Here is a 9788-nt window from a genome sequence, read left to right on the forward strand (position 1 = left end):
TGATTAAATCACTTAAACATATTTAATGATCTCTTACCTAGCTTGATGACAGCATTTTTGCTTACTTTATGTTGTTCCAAATAGTGATGATGAAGGGCCATATTAAATTGTGTAGAAATGCAGGAAATTAGCTTGAGATGCCCCCCAAAAATGGGAGGGCCCCCAGACCCTCCACCAAGTTGTCCCCCCACTTCTAAAACAAAGTTTCACACCTTACTATAGCTGTATTTTCAGTGAAACGATGGCAAACAAAATCATTCTAAAAAGACAGTTCACTTTTTTTTATTACTTCTCCCAGAATTTTACATTTTGTTTGTAACAAAATATAGAATTTTAAAACGGTGAAAAAAATACTATGAAGCTTTTGAACAGCACATTTTACACTTTGCTAAGTAATTGGGTAAGGGTTGCATTGAGGAGGATAAACATTGGAGAAATAACTGTAGCAAACTTGCATTCCTATCAGTGCATTACCTCATCACATGTTCTCTACCAAAGGCTTATTGATATGTTCCATGTATTACAGTACATTCCATAATTGTCCTTAGTCATTTGTAAATACACTGGAATCTTGTATGCTGTGCGGCAGCTTTTGATCATGCAACTTTAAATCAACACAATCTGTACTTGCAAACAAATCTGACTCAGACCTCAGTCTCAAGCAGGGATTTAGAAAGCCAGATATGTCCAGTCTGGCTTTCTAACTCCCTGGTCTCAAGTAAGAACTTGACACGCATCCTCATCCACTGGTAAATAAGTCACTATTTGGGATGATTAACATGCACACACCATGATTGTCCTTGAATTACACTTTGGAAATTTAGGTAAGAAAATATGACATCTAATACCATTCAAACTTGTGTTACTGCAGCCTCTTAGTCCCCTTGTACAGTACTTACTCACACATGTATTTCTGTTTGTAACTCAGACCCTTTGTTTTGAAGGAACATAAACACACATACAACCTTGATCTTAACCATTTAGAAAATGAAGGATATTACTAAACAAATCCCAAATGAGGGAAAACAAGTTAAAAGGGCTTTGCTCCAGTTCCATCTGACAGAATGCATTTACATGTATCCAGGTAGACATATTTTGGTGGATTTCAAACCATATCTCAAATAAGTACTGTATTATACCAGAATAATACATAGGAAAATGTCATAATAAATTAAATAGGTCATGCATAAGCCTCAATGATAAACATAGTATTTTAAATGGCTGTGTTTTCAATTGGACACATTCTCATGAGCCCAACAATGCACATCAAGCCTATGAGTTACAGTTTGACATATTATTGATATGTAGTCTACTTGCATATCTAGATAGCTGGTTAGGTTTAAGCTTTTTTTTTCAGCCTTGTATTTGACACAATATGAAATAAAGAGATGAATTTGTAGATTTAGGAGGCCAAGCCCAGCAGAAATCCCCCAGCAAAACCTCCTGTGAGGACAATATTCTTCACCACAAATGTCTGCACCTGGTAAAAAGAAAAACACCAATGCATGGTTAAGTTTAGCAGAGTATTGATAAGCATTGGTCTTAGTATGGAAGCCCGTTCCTTGAGCCCAAGCCCGAAATGATAAAACGTTAAAGTTATGAGTGTGCCATTATATAACACATAGCCTACCACATATTACGCATGGCAGCAAAACAAAACTGATTTAAAATGTCTTTAGTACACAATTGGTCTAGCTTATACTCCAAAATTAAACAGATTTGAGTAGTCACCTTTGGGTGTGGATATTATGCATATTGGATGGACTGGTTACCTTATGCGACGCTCCAAAATGTCTATCCATGAGTCTGGGAGAGAACGTATAGCCCTAAGCGATGCACTTGATTCATTGATTTTGCAGTGCGACTTAGTTAGCCCAGAATTAGTGAATTTGCATTTGATTTTGATAGCCTACTAAATAGGGATTTTTTAAATGTATTTCAAGAATTAATTGATTGACACATTACCTTCCGCTATACAGAATATCTCACCAACATGCATTTCCATCTGCTCTCCTTTATTCCTTTCTTGAGTGCGCAGAAGGGCTGTCAACAGTGTAGTGAAATATGTTTCCTTGTGTAAACATGTCACTATTGATGTTCCCGAACAGATTTCACTTGCCCTAATTAAGCACTGGGTAGCTGCAGGAACAGGGTCGGAGAGCCCATGGCATACAGAGTTTGGGGCGGAATATCACCTGTCCGGCAGCTAGAGCATGCTCCTCAAACAGTGGTTGGTTTATGCATGGAGTGAAACTAGTGTTCTTATATTTTCTCCTCAACTGCTCATATTAAGAACATGCGCCACTGTAAAACCGAAGTAGCCTACAAAGCAGACCCACAGGAAAGCGCACAGCCTTCATTTGCAATTTGTGTGCATACAGAGATGACATGTCACTTTCCCCCTGCCCATTTGATAATGGACCATTCTAAATCTAAACTAATTTTACATATTAGTAATGACAAGATTAAATTGAGAATAGTCCGATGGGTGAAAATATGATCACTTGATGAGAGGACAGCTGTGCAGCATAAGGTTTGTATCATTACTAAAGTTGCTAAATCTTGCATATAGGACCCGTTTCAAATTACCATTTTTACACTCAACATAGCCACACCATGAGCACTCGCTCTGTAATGAGAAAAATATCAAATTCAATTTACTATAAAATCTGATAAAATGGCACAGGACTTAAGCATATCTTGTCAGTCAAATTAACAAGCCTACAGCATGGAGCATAGCCAGATAACATGGGCCTACAGTAGGCCAACTCATATTCTGTTCTTCTGAATGACATTTTCTTCATAGTGTAACGACCCTGGGTTTATAAGCGCGGAAATCGAACCTGCCGCATGAGCATGCTTTTGCGGCAGTCGATAGCGCGCCGGACCTCGGGCTCGAAGGTCGAGGGTTCGAGACCTGCTCCCTGCCGTTTCATTACATTGGTGTCAGAAGTGATCGGACCTTGCATCCACAGTGTGTGTGCTTGGCCGGTGAGCGCGTTCCTGTAAGACGTAGAGTCACAAGCTAGCGCGAGGACACGCTCTTTGAAAGGAGGGATTAGTGTCACGACCCTGGGTTTATTAGCATGGAAATCGACCCTGCCGCATGATCATGCTTTTGCGGCACAATCGATAGCGCGCCCGACCTCGGGGTCAAGGGTTCGAGACCTGCTCCCTGCTGTTTCATTACAATATCATAAATGTTTTAGACCTGACTAAAATAAACAGATTTACTGTGGTGTATATTAAATTGATTTATTAGACTTTTCTAAATGTAGCGGTTCCAAAGGCGTGCATCAGGGACTGTATGCGTGGAGGATAAACTTTACCTTGATACTGGCAGTCTTTTGCATGACAATAACCATCAGACAAAATGTAATTCGTTTCGGGGAACACCAAAACTCAGGCTTCTTTAAAACTTAAATAAGTTGAACTCGCACCTCAGCTGATGTGAAGTGTAGCTCTCCCCAACATCTCTCAAGCTCCACTGGAACACTGGCCCAGCCACCCCTAAATAGCACCTGGGCCAACACAGGTGAAACACCTTCCCACTAACGAGATGGCAACCAGCACAGGTGTAACACATACTGACTGACAAGGTGACAAATTGGTGTGCCCTACGTGCTAAAAAGCTATACGTGCGAAAGTAAACCTCAAAACATAAATGAAAAAAACAAAGCATGTAACAACTTTAAAGGATAACCATATCTATGTCCTATAGTCAACGTGAAAGCTTTGATATTAATGAATTGGAGTTTGGTAGATGTGAGTTGATGACTTACCATAATTTAGGGTTATTACTTTTTTCCTCGAGAAATTAAATATGTTTCATGTTTTGTTTGCTTGCCATGATACAAGTATTGCGATACAAAGTATTGTGGCAAGGAAACAAAACATTCAATTTCTCTAAGAAAAGTCAAAATGTTAGAAACAAACAGCATTATGTTGTCACCAAGAGTCACATGTTTATTTTGCAAACTATAGCACCGACATTTTAAAATAAAGTAGGACCATAGAGTTAGTCTAATTCCTGTTGTTTTCTTTGTGCAATGGAAAATCTGGTGTCGTAGTATCACGACACTGGTATCATGACAATCCTACTTATAATGACTTACTATCTCACAACTCAAGTCAGATGTTCTTTTTTGGGTGGCAGGAACGGGCTTCCATATATTTGACTTTGTTCTCTTTTATACTCTGGAGTAAAAAGGTGTGGATAGCTTCAACATCATACCATTAGTCATGAGCATATTTGAAATGCTAAAATCACAACACCAAAGAGATCATAAGACATGAATCAGATAGGAAACATCCACCATTTTATAGTAGACCATGATGACCCCTTACCTCATCCACTTTTGTCCTGACTTCCTTACTGGGCTTTTCTGTATTTAACTTCAGCTGCTTCTTGGCCTTGTTTACATCACGCTCCACTCTCTTCCAGTCCACTTTGATGTACCCTGTGTGGTTGGCAATCTAGAAGGAAATTAATCACACACCAATAATGTGACTGGGGTTGAGCCATAACACACTTCCACGTGTCCTAATGTGAAACATGAGTGTCAAATATGTGTTAAATGTAGGTAAATAAGTCAGTCAGGTGTTGTTTAGAACTATGGATTTTCAAACACAAAATAAATTAATGCAGAGCATAAGAAGTCACACCTTACCTGAAGCAAAAAGAAGCCTCCACCCACTGCTGAAGCCGCCAGCTTTCCAACTTTCTGGAACAAATACCCAGCACACCTAAGAGGAAAAACAGCTATTAAACAGAGACCTGCCAATTCATAAATGGTTCAAATTGTAGAACACCACAGCAAATTCACATGGCTTATCCATTTATTATTTATTCAGATTACACAATCAGGACTGATTGACTCACCAGCCAGACACTCCACCAATGGCAAGCTGGGTGGCAACATCATACTTCTCTGCTACTGGCCCAGAGTTCTTGCCAAAAATTTTGTTCCACCATCTCTGTTTCTTGGCATAGTCTACCACCTCTTCACTCTTATCTAGAAGATACTCTACCACCTCCTCACTCTTATCTAGAAGAACAAATCACACAAAAAAAAGAGTCAGACCCGCCACCATGTAACTGTATCTAGTTGTAATTTGATATAGCCAATTATTACATTGATTTCAAAGTCATACGCTTGATCGTCCTTGGCTCACATGACCTTGCAGGACACTGAAATAGTGTGCATCTTATGCTGTGTCTGATGCCAGAAAGTAGACTACATTGACCTTTACAAATCCAGGCTTCTGGACACTTGAAAATAGAGGCCTAAAATAGACCAGCCTAGAGAGACCAGATGGCCATCAATTTCACTTTCAGTCAGACAAACTTGTGATCAGCTCAGCAGTCAAGAGATTTGGTCTGTCTCAAGATCAAACACACTGACCTGGCAGACACAATCCTTTTTGATGCATACAATTGATAGTGAAACACTTTTGTTTCATTTTATGGAATTGGCCCTGTTTGTTTTAAGGTCAGTGCTATCCAGGATCCTTGTGACATCCCTACCCTAAAAGCCCATTTATGCTTGATCTGAAAATGTGGTCGGAGGCTCCGTATGGAGGATGTGACGCAATTGCAGTGCCTTCGGAGGCAGGCAAAGACCAAAGGATCATCATTGGCTGTCATTTAACAAATATAATTGTAAAAAATTGCCAGCGCTACAGACAGCGATACCAGTCTGCTAATACAGGACTAGTAAAGGCCCAGTGCACAACTTAAAAAAATATATAAATATCGCCTCCAGAGTGGCGCAGCGGACTAAGGCTCTGCAGAGCAGTGCTTGAGGCATCACTACAGACCTGGGATTGATCCCAGGCTGTGTCACAACAGGCCGTGACCGGGAGTCTCATAGGGCGGAGCACAATTGGCTCAGCATCGTCCGGGTTAGGGAAGGGTTTGGCCGGGGGCTTTACTTGACTCATAGCGCTCTAGTGACTCCTTGTGGCGGGCCGGGCACCTGCAGGATGACTTTGGTCGTTAGTTGAACGGTGTTTCCTCCGACACGTTGGTGCAGCTAGCTTCCGGGTTAAGCGGGCGGGTGTTAAGAAGCAGGTCATGATTTGGAGAACGCATGACTCGACCTGCACCACTCCCGAGCCCATTGGGGAGTAGAAGCAATGAGACAAGATCGTAATTGGATCGCAATTGGGTATCACAAAATGGTGGAGGAAAAAGTGGGTAAAATACAACATATTTGTACACACATAGACACAGTACCAGTCAAAAGTTTGGACACAACGACTCATTCCAGGGATTTTATTTTTACATTCTACATTGTAGAATAATATTAAAGACATGAGTTGGACCGCAGAGTGAAGGAAAAGCACCCAACAAGTGCTCAGTATATGTGGGAACTCCTTCAAGACTGTTGGAAAGCCTTCCTCAGGAAAAAGAGAGGCAGAGGAAGTCAGAGAGAGGGAGGAAGAGGGTTAGCTTAAATCGGTTAAAGTGCAGGGGAAAGGGATTTGTTTTTTTTGTTTTTAAATAAGAATGGTAGAAAGTGTAAGCAGAGTGTACTGTACACCGGATCGAAGACAGGAGGAGAAATAGAAGTGATTGAGGGCAAAGTATCGGAGGGGGTAGGTGTGAAGTTCTCGGAGCCCGAGGCTTGCACCGAGAGTCAGGATAAAGAAGAGTCTGGTAGGAGTGAAATGTTTGGAAAAGTGGACCCTTTCCTTTTGGCTGATACATTTGTGGTTTCAGGATGGGTGAAAACAGAGTTGGGTGCTGTAGAATCAGTAAAGGTAACCAGAAGTGATGTGAATTGTTTTGCTCTCAAGAAAAGGACACCATTGAAAGAAGTGATTACTGGGGTAGCGGTAAATCTGAAAGTTAACCAACTGAAGGGGAAGATTCCCGGTGTCGTTTGGAGTGACGCAGACAGGGTGGTGTGAGTGGTGAAACAGAAGAGACGTTGTCTGTCCTTTTGAGTTTTGATGTTAATGTTGATGTCCTTACCCGACAAAGTGATGTTAGGATATATATACTCCCGGTCAAAGGTTTTAGAACACCTACTCATTCCAGGGTTTTTCTTTCTTTTTACTATTTTCTACATTGTAGAATAATAGTGAAGACCTCAATACTATGAAATAACACATTTGGAATCATGTAATAACCAAAAAAGTGTTAAAATCCAAATATATTTTATAATTGAGATTCTTCAAATAGCCACCCTTTGTCTTGATGACAGCTTTGCCCACTCTTGGCCTTCTCTCAACTAGCCTCACCTGGAATGCTTTTCCAACTGTCTTGAAGGAGTTCCCACATATGCTAAGCACTTTTTGGCTGCTTTTCTATTACTCTGCAGTCCAGGTTACTACATGATTCCATATGTGTTATTTCATAGTTTTGATGTCTTCACTATTATTCTACAATGTAGAAAATAGTAAAAAATAAAGAAAAAACAAATGTCCAGTGAGAGAGGCTGGTTGAGGTTTCCAGGGTTAGAGTACTGCAGAAGTTGTCATATGCTGAGGCAGTGAAGAAAGTAGAGGAAGATGGGTCAAGGGATCCTGAGAGGAGTGGTGTGAGTAGTAGATCTGTACCAGTACAGAGGGATAGGCCAACAACTTCGTAAGATTGGATTTTTAGCGTTTATGGCAATGGTATCAACTGTACTAACAGGGATGGAATGGAAGTTGCTGGAAACTTGAGGTTGTGGTGGCAGCTGCAGAGGTATTTCGGTGTGTGAGACTTGACGTCAGAAGAGTTACAGGGTGTGGTGGTGTCCCGTCCTTTCAGACTGTTGGCCTGAGGAAGGACTAGATAGATTTAAATAGTGGAGAAGGGTGGTGGGTTGTTGATTTATTTTCTATAAGGGAGTTATACTCCAGTCTCTTAGGTAGCAGTAATGCAACATTTGATGCCAACCGCCATTAAACCTCATCGAATAACAAAAATAAGTGGTTAGTAATACTACAAGATTGGACAAGAAAGTAGGCGGGGTCCCATAAAATGGCCTTCACTATCCCCTATAAAAGAGACCTCAGTAAGACATACCAGTCATGTATGCCATATCAGTTAAGGAAGGCTTAATGCCAAATATTATATTACAAAGTTATTGAATGGACCCAATGTGTGTGTCTTAGTTAGTAGTAAATGTTGTGTTAGCTAATGTTAGGTTAACCAGCTGGTTAACCTAACTACCGACCAACACACCCAGGGGCATTGGAAGTTACGTTAGCCAACTACCGTTACAGCTGCTAGCTGAATAGCAGGCGTGATGACTTGCAAACGGAGGCACGCTGATGTGCATTTCACACCGAGTTCTTTCTATCTATCTAGCTAACGTTAACTAACTGCGATTTTTAGCTAGCATAACATTTTGCACATGCTAGTTAACTTTCTGAAGGGCAGCGTTCAAGTGCATTAACGTAAAGAAAGGCAAACGCATGCAGTTTGCGTGCCAGTATTTTATATTTTCAGTCAGATTAAAGACTTTGTGGATAGTTACCTAGATCAATATATTTAAACTATGTATTATATTTCAAATATTTGTTGCTAGCTTGTTTCTCACCTTTTTTCTTCTCGGCCATTTTTCTCAAGTCACTTCGTTTCAACCCGGATTTGAATCGAGAGCCCATCCGGAATATCACGTGACGGAGCAGAAAACTGGCCTAGTAGAAGAAGAGGCGAAGCGAGACATTCTCCATGTACGGCTGACTGCAGTGTGCGATTCGGCCCACGTTTGACCCCGCCCACCTTTTTTGGCCCATCTGAGGTTTGACAGTCACACTGAATACAAACACACACGTTTGCGCAAGGCACACGTTGAATAAAAGCGTATTTCATTTTTGAAGATCGTAAGAAATATTATATCAAATCAAATGTTATTTGTCACATGCGCCGAATACAACAGGTGAAATGTGAAATGCTTACAAGCCCTTCACCAACTATGCAGTTTTAAGAAAATACCAAAATAAATAAAATTAAGAAAACAGTAAGATAAGAAAAACAAATAATTAAAGACCATCAGTGAATAACAATAGTGGGGCTATATACAGGGGCTCCCGGTACAGAGTCAATGGGTCAATGTGCGGGGGCACCGGTGTTGAGGTATTTGAGATAATTATGTACATGCAGGTAGGGTTGTTAAAGTGGTTATGCATAGATAATAACAGAGAGTAGTAGCAGCATGGGGGAGGGGGGCTGCAAATAGTCTGGGTAGCCATTTGATTAGCTGTTGAGGAGTCTTATGGCTTGGGGGTTAAAGCTGTTTAGAAGCCTCTTGGACCTAGACTTGGTGCTCCAGTACTGCTTGCCGTGTGGTAGCAGAAAGCACAGTCTATGACTAGGGTGGCTAGAGTCTTTTACGATTTTTAGGGCCTTTCTCTGACACTGCCTGGTATAGAGGTCCTGGATGGCAGGAAGCTTGGCCCCAGTGATGTACTGGGCCGTACACACTACACTCTGTAGTGCCTTGCGGTGGGAGGCCGAGCAGCTGCCATACCAGGCTGTGATGCAACCCATCAGGATGCGCTCGATGGTGCAGCTGTAAAATCTTTTGAGAATCTGAGGACCCATGCCAAATCTTTTCAGTCTCCCGAGGGGGAATATGTTTTGTTGTGCCCTCTTCACGACTGTCTTGGTGTGCTTGGACCATGTTAGTTTGTTGGAGCTCTCAACCTGCTCCTCTACAGCCCCGTCGATGAGAATGGGGGTATGCTCGGTCCTCTTTTTCCTGTAGTCCACAATCATCTCCTTTGTTTTGATCATGTTGAGGGAGAGGTTGTTGTCCTTGCACCACAAGGTCAGGTCCCTGACCTCC

At 41.4% G+C, this 9788-nt stretch overlaps 1 protein-coding gene across 1 annotated transcript; it reads right to left on the minus strand.

Annotated features, from left to right (window-relative positions):
- Positions 1–266: 266 nt before the first annotated feature.
- On the minus strand, positions 267–8642 carry LOC115101304 (FUN14 domain-containing protein 1A-like). The gene is made up of 5 exons (XM_029620680.2): positions 8538–8642; positions 4883–5048; positions 4671–4746; positions 4348–4476; positions 267–1480 (listed from the first exon to the last, which is right to left on the minus strand). Exons 1-5 carry the CDS (start codon positions 8602–8604, stop codon positions 1403–1405), a joined length of 516 nt encoding a protein of 171 aa, XP_029476540.1. The 5' UTR covers positions 8605–8642; the 3' UTR covers positions 267–1402.
- Positions 8643–9788: the final 1146 nt, after the last annotated feature.

Source organism: Oncorhynchus nerka, linkage group LG19 (genome assembly GCF_034236695.1).
Source record: "Oncorhynchus nerka isolate Pitt River linkage group LG19, Oner_Uvic_2.0, whole genome shotgun sequence".
Taxonomy (NCBI): Eukaryota; Metazoa; Chordata; class Actinopteri; order Salmoniformes; family Salmonidae; genus Oncorhynchus; species Oncorhynchus nerka.

What these genes read in the sequence shown, in the direction of transcription:
- LOC115101304 (XM_029620680.2), bottom strand. Translation starts at nt 8,604, where the DNA reads ATGGGCTCTCGATTCAAATCCGGGTTGAAACGAAGTGACTTGAGAAAA. An exon ending in AATGGCCGAGAAGAAAAAAG is followed by an intron (nt 5,049 to 8,537) that starts GTGAGAAACAAG and finishes TTGTTCTTCTAG; the next exon opens with ATAAGAGTGAGGAGGTGGTA. An exon ending in ATTGGTGGAGTGTCTGGCTG is followed by an intron (nt 4,747 to 4,882) that starts GTGAGTCAATCA and finishes TTTTCCTCTTAG; the next exon opens with GTGTGCTGGGTATTTGTTCC.